General features: G+C 46.1%; 1 protein-coding gene across 1 annotated transcript in view; it reads right to left on the bottom strand.

The window, feature by feature from the left end:
* The window catches only part of LIME1 (Lck interacting transmembrane adaptor 1), a 278,786-nt gene that overhangs the window by 111,241 nt on the left and 151,391 nt on the right, over window positions 1–16,154 (bottom strand). Inside the window, exon 2 of the mRNA XM_069650879.1 lies at window positions 3,762–3,907. Coding sequence (XP_069506980.1) covers window positions 3,762–3,874 — 113 coding nt within the window. The 5' untranslated portion in view covers window positions 3,875–3,907. The remainder of the gene's footprint in view (window positions 1–3,761; window positions 3,908–16,154) is intronic.

Here is a 16,154-nt window from a genome sequence, read left to right on the forward strand (position 1 = left end):
GACCGTTCTCACTCTATGTACTTTGATACTGTGTTAAAATTCATTCAAACTTCATAACACTTCTGAGACCACTTCTGGAAAATCCCTTTGGCATTTGTCTTCTATTTCTGCTATGGTAACTGGCCCTGGTGCGTTAGCCTGTAATCAAATGCCTAACTTGCTCTGTTCGCTCCACCCTACAAGTGATGATCCTTCTATGGTCACATACAGCTTCTTCCTTTGTATTTGATAACTGCCGGAAATTTCCCCAACATTTCAATCTTCACATTACCATAGGCATATAGTTCTATTTCATGCCTTAGTAACTCTTCAACTTTTACTTCCACACACTGCATATATGTCTCTTTCGACATTATTGTCCAGAGCGAGCAACTGTCTACCTTCATTGTTACCACCTTGCCATTTATTAGGAATACATCAGTCGGCTCTCTTTCTTTGCCAGACATGTCACTTACTTCCAGTACATGTTTCATTTGAGTCATGGATTCCTGGGTTTTCTTCTTCCTCTGGCCTTCTCCCTCACATTTCAATACGTTCAACAGTAGACAACTCACGACAAACTCTAGCAAAATAATCTCTCCTTTTGCATTTTAGGCAATTCACTTTCCTCGCCGGACAAAGATTATTGGATGAAATGTGATGATTACTGCCACATCTGAAGCATTTTACTTCCTTTCCTTTCATTCATTTTTCTGTTACGTTTCAATGCTGCAACCTCATTTCCCTGTTTTTCACTTTTCATGCTTTTCATATATCGGGCAGTCTGCTCCCTGCCCCTGGCAACCTCTACTGCCTGTTCCAAGGGCAGATCCTTTGATAATAGTTTCTCTTGAACCCTGCCACTGTTAGTGAATCGTACAAGTTGATCTCTTATCAATGAGTTGGTTAACATTCCAAACTTAATGTTCTCAAGGCAGCCACAAAACATTCCACCAGTTCCTGTGGTTCTTGTATTCCCTCAAAGAATGTGTGGCGTTCAAAAGTGATATTCTTTTTAGTTTCGAGGTGGTCCTGTAATTTCCTTTCTGCTATGATATGCTTATCAGTATCACCCTGACCTGCCTCTTCTGGGTCTGGTAAACCATTGTATACGCTCCACCCTACCGCACCCAGGTTGTGCAGTAGGATAGCCTGTTTCCTGCCAGCAGTGAATTTGTCCCCCCTATTGCTAGTAAATATGTCAAAAAGTCTCTTTCAACTGTCCCACCTGATCATTGGTGTTCCTGGCTCAGGTAAGAAAGGTGGGGGTGGGGACATACTTGCAGTTGCCATGACTGTGCTGGTGTAAAGCGTCTGTTATTTATGTTTTATCTTATAATGTTTGAGTTGGCACTTCCACTCCAATAATATACTTGTTCTGTTCTATTTTTTTATTGTTGGAGACTGGCACTTTAAACCGTTATTTCGAGCAGCTTTGACTCTAAATGTTCAATGCGTTGTTTTTCAGGCCTATTTGCTGTGCCTTTTCCTTTTCCGTTTCATTGTTGTGGAGGTTGCTATGGCAGCCTCCTCTCCATTCTGTATTCACGTTTGTGGGTGCTTTCCTTTAGCCCACGAGCGTGATGACATGCTTGTAGCCCAAATCAATGAGGCCCGCTGCCTGCCTCTTGCCTTTCAGACCCCGCACCTCTTCTCACCGGTTGGTGCTGCCAATGGTGCTCCTTCTGGACCAGGGCCGTCCTGTTTAGGCCAAGACTCACCTCTGTGGGCTTCTGTGCTGAGGCAATCCTGCTTTCACGATGCAAGGGTCAACACGAAGTGCCCCATAGGCCCGCTTCACCACGCCATCCTCGTCGCCACTGAAAGGATTGCAGCAACGGGGTAAGAGGATTAAGGTTCTTTATTGAACGGGCCTGCGGAGACCCGACATCCAATAACACTTTCACCAACCGTCAGTCCCTTCTCAGAATGCCGTCTCCTGAGCCTTCCAGATTCCAGGGAAAGAAGGCTCGGGAGCCGGATCACTACACAGTGCCTTACACACCAATATCTAGCTCCAAAAAACTGGAACACCCTCCCCACAGCTCCGAGAAACGAAAAATCCTATACTGTGTTCAGAAAAATGCTCAAAACGAAACTGTTTAATTAAGTACTCAGCATAACTACCTGTACTCAAGTTGAATCAAGATACTGTTCCATTGTAACCTTTGTAAGGAACCTGTAACCCTGCCTGCACGTCTGCAACTTTTTGTATGTAACTAAACTTTGTAATCAACAAGCATACTGTAACAAGCGCTACGATGCCTTAGGGCCGCCCGGCGCTATACAAAAACAAACAAATAAATAAATCAATGCCGCCCTATACCATTGTTACACACTAAGCCCACATATGGGATGTTGGCCACACCAATCATGTGTGATAACAATGTTGGACACATCATAGCCTCCTATAGCACTGTTATACACCAAGCCTTCTTATGGCATGTTGGACCTACCTATTCTCACGATAATAGCGTTGGACAGACCAAGCCTTCCCAGGGCAGTATCAAACACGCCAGCTCTCCTTCCTATAGTGTTGGACCAAAAATAAACTCATTTTTCATTCTATCTACAGTTTCCAAAAAGTTCTAAGGTTGGCTGCCAGTACGGCAAAGGGTTAATTTCAAACTTCTCTGTTAAATGTCTACACGGACTTACCCCATCGTACTTATCTAAATTAATAAATCTAGGTGTGAGCCCGTGCAGCTGCTTCGGTCTTATGGTAACCATACTCTAATCATTGCAAAACAAGGGGCACGACCAGAGGAGGCCGGGGTTTCTACGTAGCCAACTCGCGTCTTCGGAATTCTTTAGCCAGAATATACATCATCTCACCTCACTGACCTTATTTTGTAAAGTACTAAACACTTTCCACTTTTGCTGAGCCCCTTCTCATTGAAGCGCCTGTCCTATTGTGTACTCTGCTTACGACCTGCTCTTAGATGCATTTATAGTTGCCAACATTCTTTGACCAGAAAGATGTAGGATTTTTCAACTTTCAAAAATAATAATTTGCATAACAATGACATCACAGGGAAATACAAAACATACATTGTTGGCACCATTGAAGCCTTCTAAAATAAACAACCCATCAAACAGCTCAACATGGAAAGATGTTCAAATGTTAAAAATGTGTAATTCTGAATGGTAAGTTAACGCACTGCTCTGTAGCAGCAGCCTGGGCAATACATTTGTATTCCTGCAGTGCATGTTGAACACTGAATGACATGAAGACTGATACCCTCCCCAGTCTGATAGGCAGATGCTCTGTGCTTGTGTTACGGTCTGCCATTTGCCTTCACTGGTGGTTCACCTAAGGGTTGTACGGGCAAGAGTACATGACACAGTCACGTTGCTATTAGGTCAGTGGATTGGTCTCATCCCAAAGTGATCACCTACCAGCCCACTGTACAGACAGACTAATGTTTTGAATGCTTTTTCCTGCAGCTTGCCTTACAGTCACATAAATTACCTGCCACTGTGAAAAGCAGTAGGATCTGTCACCCAAATCCGTAGGCAGTAGGACTGCTTAAACAGCAGTAGCCTACTGCCTAAATCTGTAGGGTTGGCAGGTATTTATTCTACCAGGTTGGCACATTATTACATTTTATAAATATAAAGGTGCATGAACAAATCTTTCATGGCACTCATTTCCTCGACAAATGTATGTAGTGCTCCCCTCTCTCTGGAACTTTACATACCTCGTCAGTTCTCTCAGCACTTCATGGACCCACACAAGCAATGCAGAGCACGCACCCAGCACGGGCCTACAGGTGACTCACCTCTTACAGAATGTGCAGAGGGCTGACAGAACCACCAGCCCTGCCAGGGCACATAGTGCAGCAAAAGACAGGGTATGTGGGCCGACCTGGGTTAGGCGGGGCACCGGCGACATCAGCAGAGCGGCTTCCGGTACAGTTCAGGGTGCCTGCGTGGGATTTGAGAAAACAGAAACGGTCTAGCATGAGACCACAATAGAAAATGCTGGAAAATCAGATTCAAAGACTTGCCATAAAGATATCTTTTTGCACTTTTGTGTATATGCCACTCCTTTTAGCATCCCGGGTTCACGTTCCTCATTCTCGCTTCTTTTCGGCTAGGCTATCAGACATTTATTCCACACATTTGCGCTCATTTTGTGCATTTACGCCTTCCATTAACGTTGCCGCCCCATTTTCATTCATTTGTCTGACTGAGAGTTTAAATGCAACTTGCTCTCCCCCATAGAAATGCTCCAGCATTTGCAGCATGAAGTCGGCGGGCCTCACAGCGATCCTTTGTAAACGCTGCCCGGGATGCGAGGAGCAGGACAGGCAGCGTTTACTCATTGTGCTCAATTCTTCCCCTAGCTAGTTCAAAGCATAACTGGAACCCGAGTAATTCAGCTGCCTGTCCTTATTGTCCAAATGAAACTGAAAGCAGAGTCCATTTTATCCTGTTCTGCCCAGAGTACTTTTATACTAGGAACACATATTTGATACCACTTTTTAAACAGTTTTATGTTAGAAGGGCCAATGAGGCGCTTAACTTTTGTTTGGCGGTCGAGTGTGAAATAGCAACCCACTGTACGGGGAACTACTTACTCCAGGCTTGGAGAAAGAGATATAAACATGTTACTCCAGTGATGAAAAATGTTCTAGTGCCAGATGTCTAGCTGACTGTTTTATATATATGTTTTATATTTTTACTTGCTATTTGAGGTGTTACAGCATAATGAAGATGTATTTTATTAAGTTTTATGAACAGCACCTAATTATCATTGTGATTTATAATGTGATCTATAATGTTGTAAATATTTTTATATCTCACTTTTATGATCTGGGTTGGATCGAAATAAAGTTATAACATACCCTAAGGACAATGTTGCCATCAAGCTGCACTACACATATGACTACTGAATTGCTTTAATACAAATCCAATGGGAAACATTGTTTGTGTTACATAGTATTAGCCAAATCCGCATTGTGTATGGGTATCTTCTCTTATGTTCACTGACATAATTGGGCGCAGAGGCAGATCCTTAACTCAAGTACGGGCCAGGGTTTTCGAGGAACGATCCTATATAATTAGGCAGTTGGCACAGGCTAGTGGGGAAGTTTGGAGTAGTGGGTCAGCTAGCCGAAGGGTGTATGAGAGATCAGGGGTGTAGAAGGGTCTGGAGGTGCAGGAGAGGTTGAAGGTGTGGAGGAGGTGAAAGGAGCAGGAACGGCTAAGCGTGCAGTAGGAGGTGGTGAAGCAGGATGGGTTGGAAGAGTTTGAGGAGCAGTACCGCAGGGAGAAGCAAGAGCAGGAGATTGCTATTGAAGCAATGGAAGGAGCAGTTTGGGGAGTGAGACAGTTGAGGAAGAGGGCTAGAGAGGAGGGAGCTTTTGGGAGAAGTAGAAGGCAGAAGACAGAGAGCTTAGGGATAAGTGACATTGGTGGAGGTGGGAAGACAGACTTAGCAAGGAGGCCGATTGAAACTCCCTGGGAGCTGGACAGAGCGTGGACAGCGAGGACGAAACACAAATTAAGAAACTGGCACGGGATGAAATGTTGAGGAGGTTAGAGTAAAGGTAGCAGAGCAGCCAAGTACAAGGGAAGGTTTTAGGCCACAGGTCATGAGTGTCAAATCGGCGAGGATGATACTGAGATCAGGTTGGGCAGCTGTAGGATCAAGGCCTAGGTCAGGGAGTGGGTCAGGCGGGCAGTCGAGAACCGGAAAAGCCTCCAAGCCAGCCTCACCCATGAAGGAACCTGTGGAACCTGCTGGCCAGAAATGCAGAGCTGCAAGGAGAGTGGCTGAGATCCATCTCTGATGCTACCGAGCCATACAGCAAAGGCCTGATGGTGCAGCAACCCGCTTAAAAGGACTTTGCTCTTCAAAAAGGGGCGTTGACAAGAGACTATGGGCCTCATTACGACCTCGGCGGTAGCTATGCCGCTATTGTTGGCATGGCTGCTGCCAAAATCGCGTCCGTGTCCTCAGAATGAGGAATTACCGCGCCGTTCCGAATTCGGAAGGACCAGTAATTCCTCCCTCCAAGGACACGGACCCGGTCATTCCCCATTCCAATTTCAGGCCCCATAGGGCTGAATGGGAATGGGAGAGGGAGCAAACAACGGGCCATTACGAGTTGGCCCGTTGTTTGCTCCCTCTTCCCCTCGCGGGACCCCGTAAGCACACCTGGTTTGACCAGGCGTTGCTTCCTGGGTCCCGCGAGGGGACCTTGTAATGAGGCGGTATGGGGTAAACGGCGCCGGCACCTTTTACCGCGCTGTTTACCCTGTACCGCCAGGGTCGTAATGAGGCCCTATGAGTGATACCAGGGAGATACCCGGAGAGACTGTTTGAAGGAAAACAGTCTTTTTTAATAACAGGTACGGATGGTTGTGCCTTTTCTGAGTAGCTGAAGAATTACACATATCCCCTAATCCATTTCTGGAAAGTGGACCCCACAGTGTGTGCTCTGTGGGGTCTGCTTGGCTTGGTTACAGAGTGGGCTCCTTTTCCAACTGTATCGCACATACATAGCACTTCTTCAGTGCAAGATACATTAGTAGTGTGCTGCAAAGGGCCATGGTCTTCCTGCATTTACCTGCCTGCGTTATGATAGCCAGCAATCTCCCTCGTCTCAAGGAAAAACCACTAATATTACTGGAATGGTCACCAATTACCAAAATATTTCTGAAAATAATAATTTTAGCAGTGATTCTAATCATCCGGGAATGCTTACAGATTACACCACATCGTTCGGAAATCATTATTGGTATGATATGATGGGTTATTTATAACGCGCTTAATACCCAGAGGTTTCTAAGCGCTGACTCGGGGATCGAACCTGTGTTGCTCCGTCTCGTCTTGCTTCCAAGGCGAGCTTCTTGCCCCAGAGCTATCCTCCCGAGTGAGACGTCCCTGAAAATTGCGAGAAAAAAAACCTCCAAACGCACACAAGTATACAAAAGATTGACAACAAGCCCATGCAGTCTGACAGTTTCCCTGTACATTGTATCCCTTGGAGACCACTCTTAGTCTCTTCGAGTCCCATGGTGTCCCCTGCCCGCCCCCCCCCCCCAATACTCATTGCTCTCTGAGTGGAAGGCTTTTGTAAATTCAATCAATCAAGAATACTTTATTTCGGTGTGTTGCCCTAAAAGTAAATAAATACAAACAAAGCATCCATATAATTCATACAATTACACACAATGCATATATGCATCCTCGAGTCCTAAATAAATACAATCATTTCATAATTCCCCAACATTCCATGAACGTCCCCATCCATTCATTCATTCCATCATTATGTCAAATCTTTAGAACAAGGTCTACTCAGGTGTTGGCGCTTACTTTCAATCTGATCCTCCTCCTTTTCCGTAACCCAAACGCAATATCTTGAGCTTGCAAGCGCCACATCCAGATGAAATGCACTTCTACACAAATCTTCAGCTGCATTCTTTAAACAATGTTTTAAATGGCGCTCAAGGATCCTCAGGCAAATAAATAGAAAGTGCTGGAAAGATTCATAAACTCTGTCACAGAAATGGCACCAATCCATCCCTGTTTTAGACCTGAGATGTGTTTGGGGCGCTAGCGGGATGCACTATGTAATCTCATGTTTGTGAACAGTGCAGGAGCTTAGGCTGACTTAATATCCACTAGACAGCTTTCGCAAGTACAGGCTGTTTTCACTGCGGCATAACCTGTCCAATAACCAGGATGGTAAGGAAATTCTGCTCACCTACTGACATCGGATGAAGGCAAGTGACCTCGCTTGCTCCAGATGTGGAGGGATCAATCTCCAGATGTGCTGTGCACTCTGGGAATTGAAGCTTTAACAGTGCCAGTAAGGCTGTGCAATTAGATTTTATATCATCATTTGGTCCTGTTGGAATGTGTTCCCAGCTAAATGGGATGCAGTGAAACATCTGTGGGTGGGCGCGCGGATACTGGATCTGCTGCCAAAGCCAACGGGCCTCAGGGACACCAAGGCGCCCGGCCCTAGGAGTCAATGAATGAAAGTTACCCGGCATCTTGCCCCTTTAGGGTAGATACAATGATAGTATTAGGAAGAAGTGCCATTTGGCACTGTGTAATCACATTAGGCCAGTCATGAATGGAGTAATTGTGCTTCTGACCCTAGTATAGTCATGGTTGATGATACACAAAGGAGGTAGTTGTGCAAACAGTGAAGATTGCATGCAGCGACCGCCACCATTAGCACATATCTGCTATTGGGTCCCACGCATGCAATTTTCAACTTTTACTAAACAGAGTACAAAATGAAAGACTACAAACTGACAAATCGCCTTTACTCTTGCATTTTACTCTCCATTTTGTAAAAAATGTAAATGCTGCCCGCAAATCCGGCTCTGAAGACAGCATTTACAATGGATTCCAGTGGAATCCGACTGTTTTTATCTAAATGCAGGCAGATTCCATAGGAATCCATTTGTTTGATGCCTGAAGAAAATCTCATGCTGGCGTAAAACCAGGAGGCACTTCAAGAAGGAAGAATGCATTGAAAATCCCGGGAGTGTAAAAGTGGGGTGCAGACTGCATACCCCTTGCTTTTACACCTTACTTTGGCACTCCACCCCTTGTAAAAATGACCCCAAAATATTGTGCTAGATTTGGCGGATTAGCCCACTGTGGCACCAGTATCAAAGACTTGGGGTTTCATCAGGAGTTGGGCGTCAGCCCTTAAATGTGGCAGCAATGCTATTACTGCCGCATTTAAGGGCTGGCCCAATCGCGAGTTGGGCCCTGCCAGGACGCATTCACCTCCAGCACTGAGCTGGAGGTGAATGCGCCGGCTGAGAGGGTATTTTCGGCAATAATAGCACTCGCATGCCCATTGGGTCCAAATGACCCAGTGGAGAATGGGGCTTAACTGTCTTCTGCTACTCGTGATCCAGCACCAATAGCGCCGGACTAAGCAGCTGTAGTGCTATTTGCGTTGGTGGTATCCGAGCGCTATTACCACCGGGATACTGCCGACCTTCTCATGAGGCCCTTATTATTTCCCTTTGCATCAATAAGTCCTCGATTAAAGTAAAAACTGCCCACAAACGAAACAAGAGTTAAAAAAATCTGCTGATCCCACCTTCCAGAATGCCTCAATCACTACAGCTCTTCTAGAAGGCCCCATTATAAAGCGGCAAGTGAGTCGTAGTCCAAAAGTTGTAACTCAGAGAAGTCATCAATAAGCGGGAATCAGCTGTGACGAATTCAGGGAATTTGTTCTTTCTCCCGTAATATACTCCTTAGAGGACAGGGAAAGCGGATCTCACTGGGTGTGAGCCACGTTAGAGGATAAGGAGACCCCATATAGGAATTCTTAACCACCTCACATTCCAATTCCCCTTTAGTCATGGCATATTTGAGAATTGACTATAGTGGCCCTTTAAGATCGGCTAATATGGTTTCTGATGTGCAACTGTAGTATTTGTTGTGTGGGGAAATGGACCAATCAGTTTTTCTTTTTTATTCCAAGAGTCTGTGATGCGCTGAAAGCACAAACCAAGGGGGAGCCAGTGACAGCTGGAAGAAGCGCTGAGCTGATGTGGAGCCACAGCAAGGAGGAGCACCCATCCAGGAGGGAGGCAGAGTCAATGAGACCTTCCTTGCATTCGGCGGGGACCGCAGCAGAAGAAGAACCGTGAAACGCTGGTCCCAACATGAGAACTAGAGAAACCTGTCTCCTCCAACATTCGATGAGTGACTAAAAGTTACACACAAGAGCCGACACCCAAACCTCAGCCTTCACAAGTGGGAAACCCTGAAGCCAGAGCAACAGCCAAGACGAGGCCTGCGGACGCAAGGACCAGAAACGGGCAATCCAGAGGAATGCCCCATCACGGAAGGTGTGCAGGAATTTCACAGAACCGGGAGGCATGCCGGCCCCAAAAATACCCTACACTGGGACAGAGAAACCACGAGCCCATGAGGGGCATGAAACCCAAATTGTATGATCTGGGGCACAGAGCCAGAGACCCTAACTAGGGGTAACGAAAGCCAAAGCCGACAAGAGGCGGGACAACAAGATGGTGAGAGCAGGGGTGATGAGCCCAACAACCTAATCCAAGGTCACAAACCTACAGGCCCCGAAAGGTCTAGAAGAGAGCCATGTAAACTGGGGTGTAGAGCCCTACATTCTAAGCAGGGATAAAGACAGCAACATCAAAAAGGCACTAGGAAACAAGACTGTGTGAGCCGGGGCGGGGAGCCCGATACCCAGAGTGGGGTGAGAAATCTACAGGCCGAAGAAGGCCGAAAAGAGAGAGTCATGTAACCTGGGGCATGCAGCCCGACACCCCAAGCAGGGGTAAAGAAAACAAAAGGCCAAGAGGAATTAGAAAAACAGAGTATGTGAGTAGGGTCAGTGAGCCAACACCCTAAGCAGGAGTGAGAAACCTGCAGGCCCAAGAAGTCCTAGAAGAGATGCACCTGTAAATTGGGGCTGAGAGCCTGCTATCCTTAGGAGGGTTAACAAAAAGCAAAGTCCACGAGGGGCAGACAAACGGTCATACATGGCTGGGGTGGTGAGCCCGAAAACCAAACTAGGGGTGGAGAAAGTAGGAGTCCAAGATAGACTGTAAAGCAGGATTGTTCACACAGGGACGGGGATTTCTATACCCCAAGTAGGGGCGAAGAAGGGAGCAGCCCAAGTGAAGCTACAAAACAGCAGTCTGTGAATTGGGATGCAGAGCCCAATTTCCTAAGTCAAGGTTGAGTACAGACAGGCCCGATAAGGGCTGGGAAAAGGGGCTGTGTTATTCGAGATGAAGTGCCCGCCCCCGAAGCGAGGGTAAATGAACTGCAAACTCAAAAAAAGCTAAAGAACACCCAAGTGGGGAAACCTTATAAATAGTTTTTGTTACCTTATTGTGCCTGGGTCAGCAATCCCCAGATTCCCCTTGAACTGTTTTCAGAAGCCAACCGTGAATGCAGTTTGAGGCTGGCATCCTTAAGAAGGAGCCCCTGCTGGGGCCAAATGACAATAGAGGGGCAGATAAGAAACCAGCCAAGAGAGTATGGCTGGAGAAGGGAATCCATCCCTTTAGTCAGTATTGGACGGATTTGTTTTCTTCTTTGATATTGAAAGAGCTAAGTAATTGAGGTTTTCTGGGTGGTGGACGTCCTTGGCTTTTCTTTGTATGACTAATGGACTTGCCCCCTTTTACTATTCCAGTTTTGTGGAGACAGAGATGCAAGCGATCACGGAGAGCACCGGCCATGGATATAGATATAGATAATAAAGATATATCTGTTCTAAATCAGAAGGAGTTTTCCACCTCCCATGTCTGACTTACCATACAGGGTACAGTTTTCACATGCAATGCAATCGGTACATTTGGAGTGAGTCAGCAGTACACACCCAGCTGGTGCAAAATCCTAGTTGATAAAAAGAGCCAACTTCCGCTTCGTCTGAGACTCAGGTTGGAGAGAGTGTATGGTTACCCTCAGGTGAAACTCTGGATTCCTCGCCGAATGTGAAAGTTCTACTCTGTGAGAGAATAAGAACAGAGAGTTTTCTAATAGGCCATACTGCTCTGGCCCCTCCGCATTGGAGGAACTTGATGAATAGCCAATACAGTTGCATGAAACTCGCCCAGCTTTCATATTTATCCTATATTTCAAACCTACTGATTCAGCCCCCAATCTCTATAGTGTGATAAATATTTGCGATCTTGTGCCGCAGCTTGTGTTTTGGTATCAATGGACCTTGAACTAGTGACCTTTGAGAGACCGAAAATTGGGCCACTATGAGGGTCTGAAGTGTTACTTAAGGTATGCTTGCTAGTGGATAGAATTTTAAGTCCTTGATGAATTCAAATGTCTTGGGATCAGTGTTTCATTCCCAAAACTGGATCTCAAAAGGGTACTGCGCTTTGAGAGGACCTTTGATAGGCATTGTGCACATCAAAGTCAGGGACGTCATTTCACCAAAATGCCAGGGGTAGCGGAAGTGACATCACATGGAACATGACCGTTCACCTCTTGGCAAAACAGGAAGTTGCATCATATAGCATTGTTTCTAAGTACACTACGACAAATATGGTTATGATATCATTGTAAAGTGATCTACATTTCATACAAGAATGGATTACCATATGTATCATTAATATCAGGGCGTACAGGCCCAAATTACCAAATTACTGTGAATGCAAGCAGACGTCCAAGGCCAAACGATAATGATGTGTTATTATATGAACTTACGCTTAAGCGCTTCATATAGAACAAATATACATATAATATCACCCAACCTGTGTTGGGACTCATTTATCAACCTTAGCAGGATGAAAGGCTAAGTTGACCTTGCCAGGAGCTGCGATCACACACACATTGCAGCAGCTAGCGCTCAACTCACTAAGCTTTCTTATGGGCTATAGCTACCATAAAACCAGCCACTCCAGAAATAAAGAGCCACATGCTGCTAACAACAGCCCAGGAGCATCAATTTAAAAAAAGAAAATTGAGGGGTAGCAAGGGAGACCACAGTGGTAGAAAGGTAGACTCCAGGGGTTGCAGATGCGACCCCTGGCAATCCCTAAACAGCATCCCTGATCAAAGTGCAGGGATGCTATAACTAGTGTTGCAATATCAACATTGTGTATTGGCCTCAAATTGGAATGGAATTATAGTTTAGAGTAAAACCAGGCCTGTTGGGTCTAGAGCTGTACCGTAAAGGAGCCCCAAGTTGGTCTTGGCTACCCAGCGCATTGCATTCCAGTTTTCAGAAGTCACCCTACCCCCTCCACGAACTTGTAGCAATGTTCTGGAATATTGTGGGACTGAAGAAGAATGATTTGAATGAGTTGCACAGCTCCCTGGGAAATTAGGTATAGCCATGTTCCAGGAAACATGACTTCTGGAAGAATGTTCAATTGAAGAGTTTCCTTGATTCCACAACACTTTAGTGGGAAAAACTGGAGGTCTCCCCAAGAGTGGTCTAGCATTACAACCCATTTAAAAGCACCAGATATTGGCCCTCATTATATAGTAATTATAATTGGTTATTTATAACACGCTTAATACCCAGAGGCTTCTAAGCACGGACCCAGGGATCGAACCTGTGTTGCTCTGTCGTCTTGCTTCCAAGACAAGCACTTCGTTGCCCCTGAGCTATCCTCCCGAGACGAGTGTGAGTTGGCCGGTGTGGAATTAACGTGCCGGTATTACCGTGTACCAGCACGTTTCAGCACCGGCCAATTACAAGTTTGCCGGGGAGGTGGCCGGAATGACCTACAGCTAGAACCACCTTAGTGTAATCAACTGTTCATCTGTCAGTGCCCAGGGAGATGGTCTGACTCGGGAAATGGACGGCCTTCTTGCCACATGTCTCCTTTGCCTTGGCCCTGGTGGGTTCCTTTGTTGCTGCTGCTGTGATGTGGTAAATGTAGATTAAGAGTGGCCCTCATTACAACCCCGGCGTTAACCAATGGCGCTGTTAGCGCCATGGTTAATGCCGGTAACTTACCGATTCCGCCATGGTGAAATGGGGAATTACCACCCCATTCCAAGGTTGGCGGGGCGGTAATTCCCCATTTACCATTGGCCCTTCCCCATTCCCATTTTTGCCCGATAGGGCTCAATGGGAAAGGGGAAGGCGGTAATTACGGTACTGCAAATTGCGGTACCTTAATTAGCTTCAAGGTCCCTTTGCAGGTCCCTACCTTAACGGCTGGTCCAGACCAGCCGTTAAGGTCGGGAGCCGCAAAGGGACCTCGTAGTAAGGCGTTAAGGGGTTAACGGCGCCGCAACCTTTTACGGCGCCGTTAACCCCTTAACGCCTGGGTCGTAATGACCCCCACTGTATATTAAAGTTTGCAACTGTCAGTGTTTGGAAGTGTGTTTAGGGAAGGTGTGTCCCTTACATACCATGTTAGTATCAGCGGCCAGCCTTACATGGGGCCGAATATGGCTCTTCGGAGAGGGGGAGGGATAAAGCTGTTCATCGTGAGCAGTCACCATAGTTTCTGATGGCAACAGAGGACATGTGCTGCCCCAGGGGGTCAAGCACAGAGCATAGGAAAAACCCCAAAAGGGGAAAAACAACTCAGGGCAGGATGTATTGGAGGGCTGTGGATACAGGTGCAGAAGCACAGGAAGCCATGTTGGTGCAACAGGCAGGATCCAAATCTGCAGAGTGTTGGAGTGTGTAAGGACTCAAGCTAGAGGGCAATGAGACATAGAAAACATGGGACACTCGACGAGCAGGAGCCAGGAGGAGAAGTGTGCACCAGGAAGAGGAGCAGACGAATATTAAGGACGAACTGGAAGGAAAAGAAGTGGAGGGGCGAATATTACGGGAGCGTCAGAGTAGCAGAGTGTTGCCACGCACGTTCTTACCTGCCCTGTGTGCTTAAAACACTGGGATTGCAGTGTGAACAAATGCGCAGCGCCATCTTGGATTGGGCCTGCAGCACTTCAAGCAGTGCCAGAGAGACCAGGATGCGGGCTGGCAGCAGTGAATGCTGACTGAGATCATTGGGTGCCACTTTGGGTTAATCGTCTGTACCTGTTTGGTGGAAGTAACTGCACCCATGTTTTGGCCGAATTACTGCTGTTTTTTGGTGGTATTTCACCTTGAAATAATGTAGAATTAGCGTTGGATTTATTGGTGCTAATTCTGCCAGAGGAATTAATACTAGAGGAATTACTGTTGCTTTCTGTAACGTGTAATTCGAGTTAAAAGTGGCAGTAATTCCGTTATCTACATTTTCTCCCCCTACCACCCAACTTGTGGCAGATGGTCTTGTGGCACAGTGCACCATGGAGTTTGTTGAGGGCCTTGCATATCCTGGAGAACTATTGAGGCAATCATGATCTCGCTTCAGGGCCAAAGGAAGTACACCTTAGACAGGACACCACCAGTGCAATACTGAATTGAAATACGTGCATCTCATGAATGTTATGACTACAGTAATACTAAAATGATGACCCACAAAGCAAAACATATACAGCTCACATGGGAGGGATAGAACATACCCAATGCAATGTTGAAAGGTAACCCTCACTGCAGAAATCAAAGCAGTGCCTTCACACTGGATAAAACACTGCAATACAAAATCGGGACTTTGTAAGGAACTTATGGTGGCGACAGTTAAGACAGACGCAAGTGATCACAGTTCAAGGGTGTTTATTAAACTGTATAGGAAGGTTGGAAAAACGCCCAATCTAAACCTAAATCTAAGATGGGAGCAAGCTACGACCACCGAATAATAATAATAAGGCAGACCTAGTGGTGTCTTGTCAGATAAAAAGGCCTATTCTAAGAAGAAAAACCTATTGCCAATCCTTCCAACTAAATACAAAGAGTGTGGGAGGGATAAGGTTCACAAGAAAGAAAGAAGTGTTGACAAATGATAAGTCAGCATCTGGTAGCCGGGGGTCTCCCTTCCCCACGTTTGAGCCCGGGCCAAGGCGGGTGTCTTGAGCGCAGTACACAATCGATCTTTATCAGGATGAGACTACAGTTCTGTTCTCCGATATCAGAATCTTCGCTGGGTAAGTGTCTTTTCTTCAAAAAGTCTCTTTCCTCCGAGGACCTGATGTCTTCATAATAACAAACAAAAGTTCCTTTCTGATTGCACTTGGGTGATGATTCTTCACCCCTGGCGCTCCCTCTTCTGGGCTCGAATATCAGCCTCTCTCCGTCGGGTTCACCCTGGCTTGTATTCAAAAGATTTTATCTGTTGCATTCACGTGTCAGTGGGTGATGGCTTTTTACCTCTGGACCCCCTCTTCCGGGCTCAGAACCTTATCGGATATTTGCCTCCCTCGTCGGGTTCACTATGGTTTTTCCCAAATGAATCTCACCTGTGGCATTCACAAATCTTAATGTCTTTTTAAACAGTCCACTGTGGACATCCCTCCATCGGGTTCACTCTTGTCAACACAATGTTCATTTTCCTTTCTCACTATGCAGGATTCATCTCCTTTTGCTTTCCAATTAAGTGTAGGTCAAAGACTTTCGACTGTACTTGAGGTTTTGCTAGACCCTTGTATGACCACTTTGACCTTTTCCTTGCGGCTCTCCTAAGGCCTTCTGGTATTGGTAGTGTCAACAAACGTGGGATCAACCAGAGTCTCTTGACTGAGCACCCATATGATGCCAGACTGCTCTGCAGCTGGTTTTCCCTTAAGACGTTAACAGTTCTTTGAACTTTCCTTCATTTCCCATTTGCAACTT

This window comes from Ambystoma mexicanum, chromosome 3p, assembly GCF_040938575.1.
Source record: "Ambystoma mexicanum isolate Mex_15411 chromosome 3p, UKY_AmexF1_1, whole genome shotgun sequence".
Classification (NCBI taxonomy): domain Eukaryota; kingdom Metazoa; phylum Chordata; class Amphibia; order Caudata; family Ambystomatidae; genus Ambystoma; species Ambystoma mexicanum.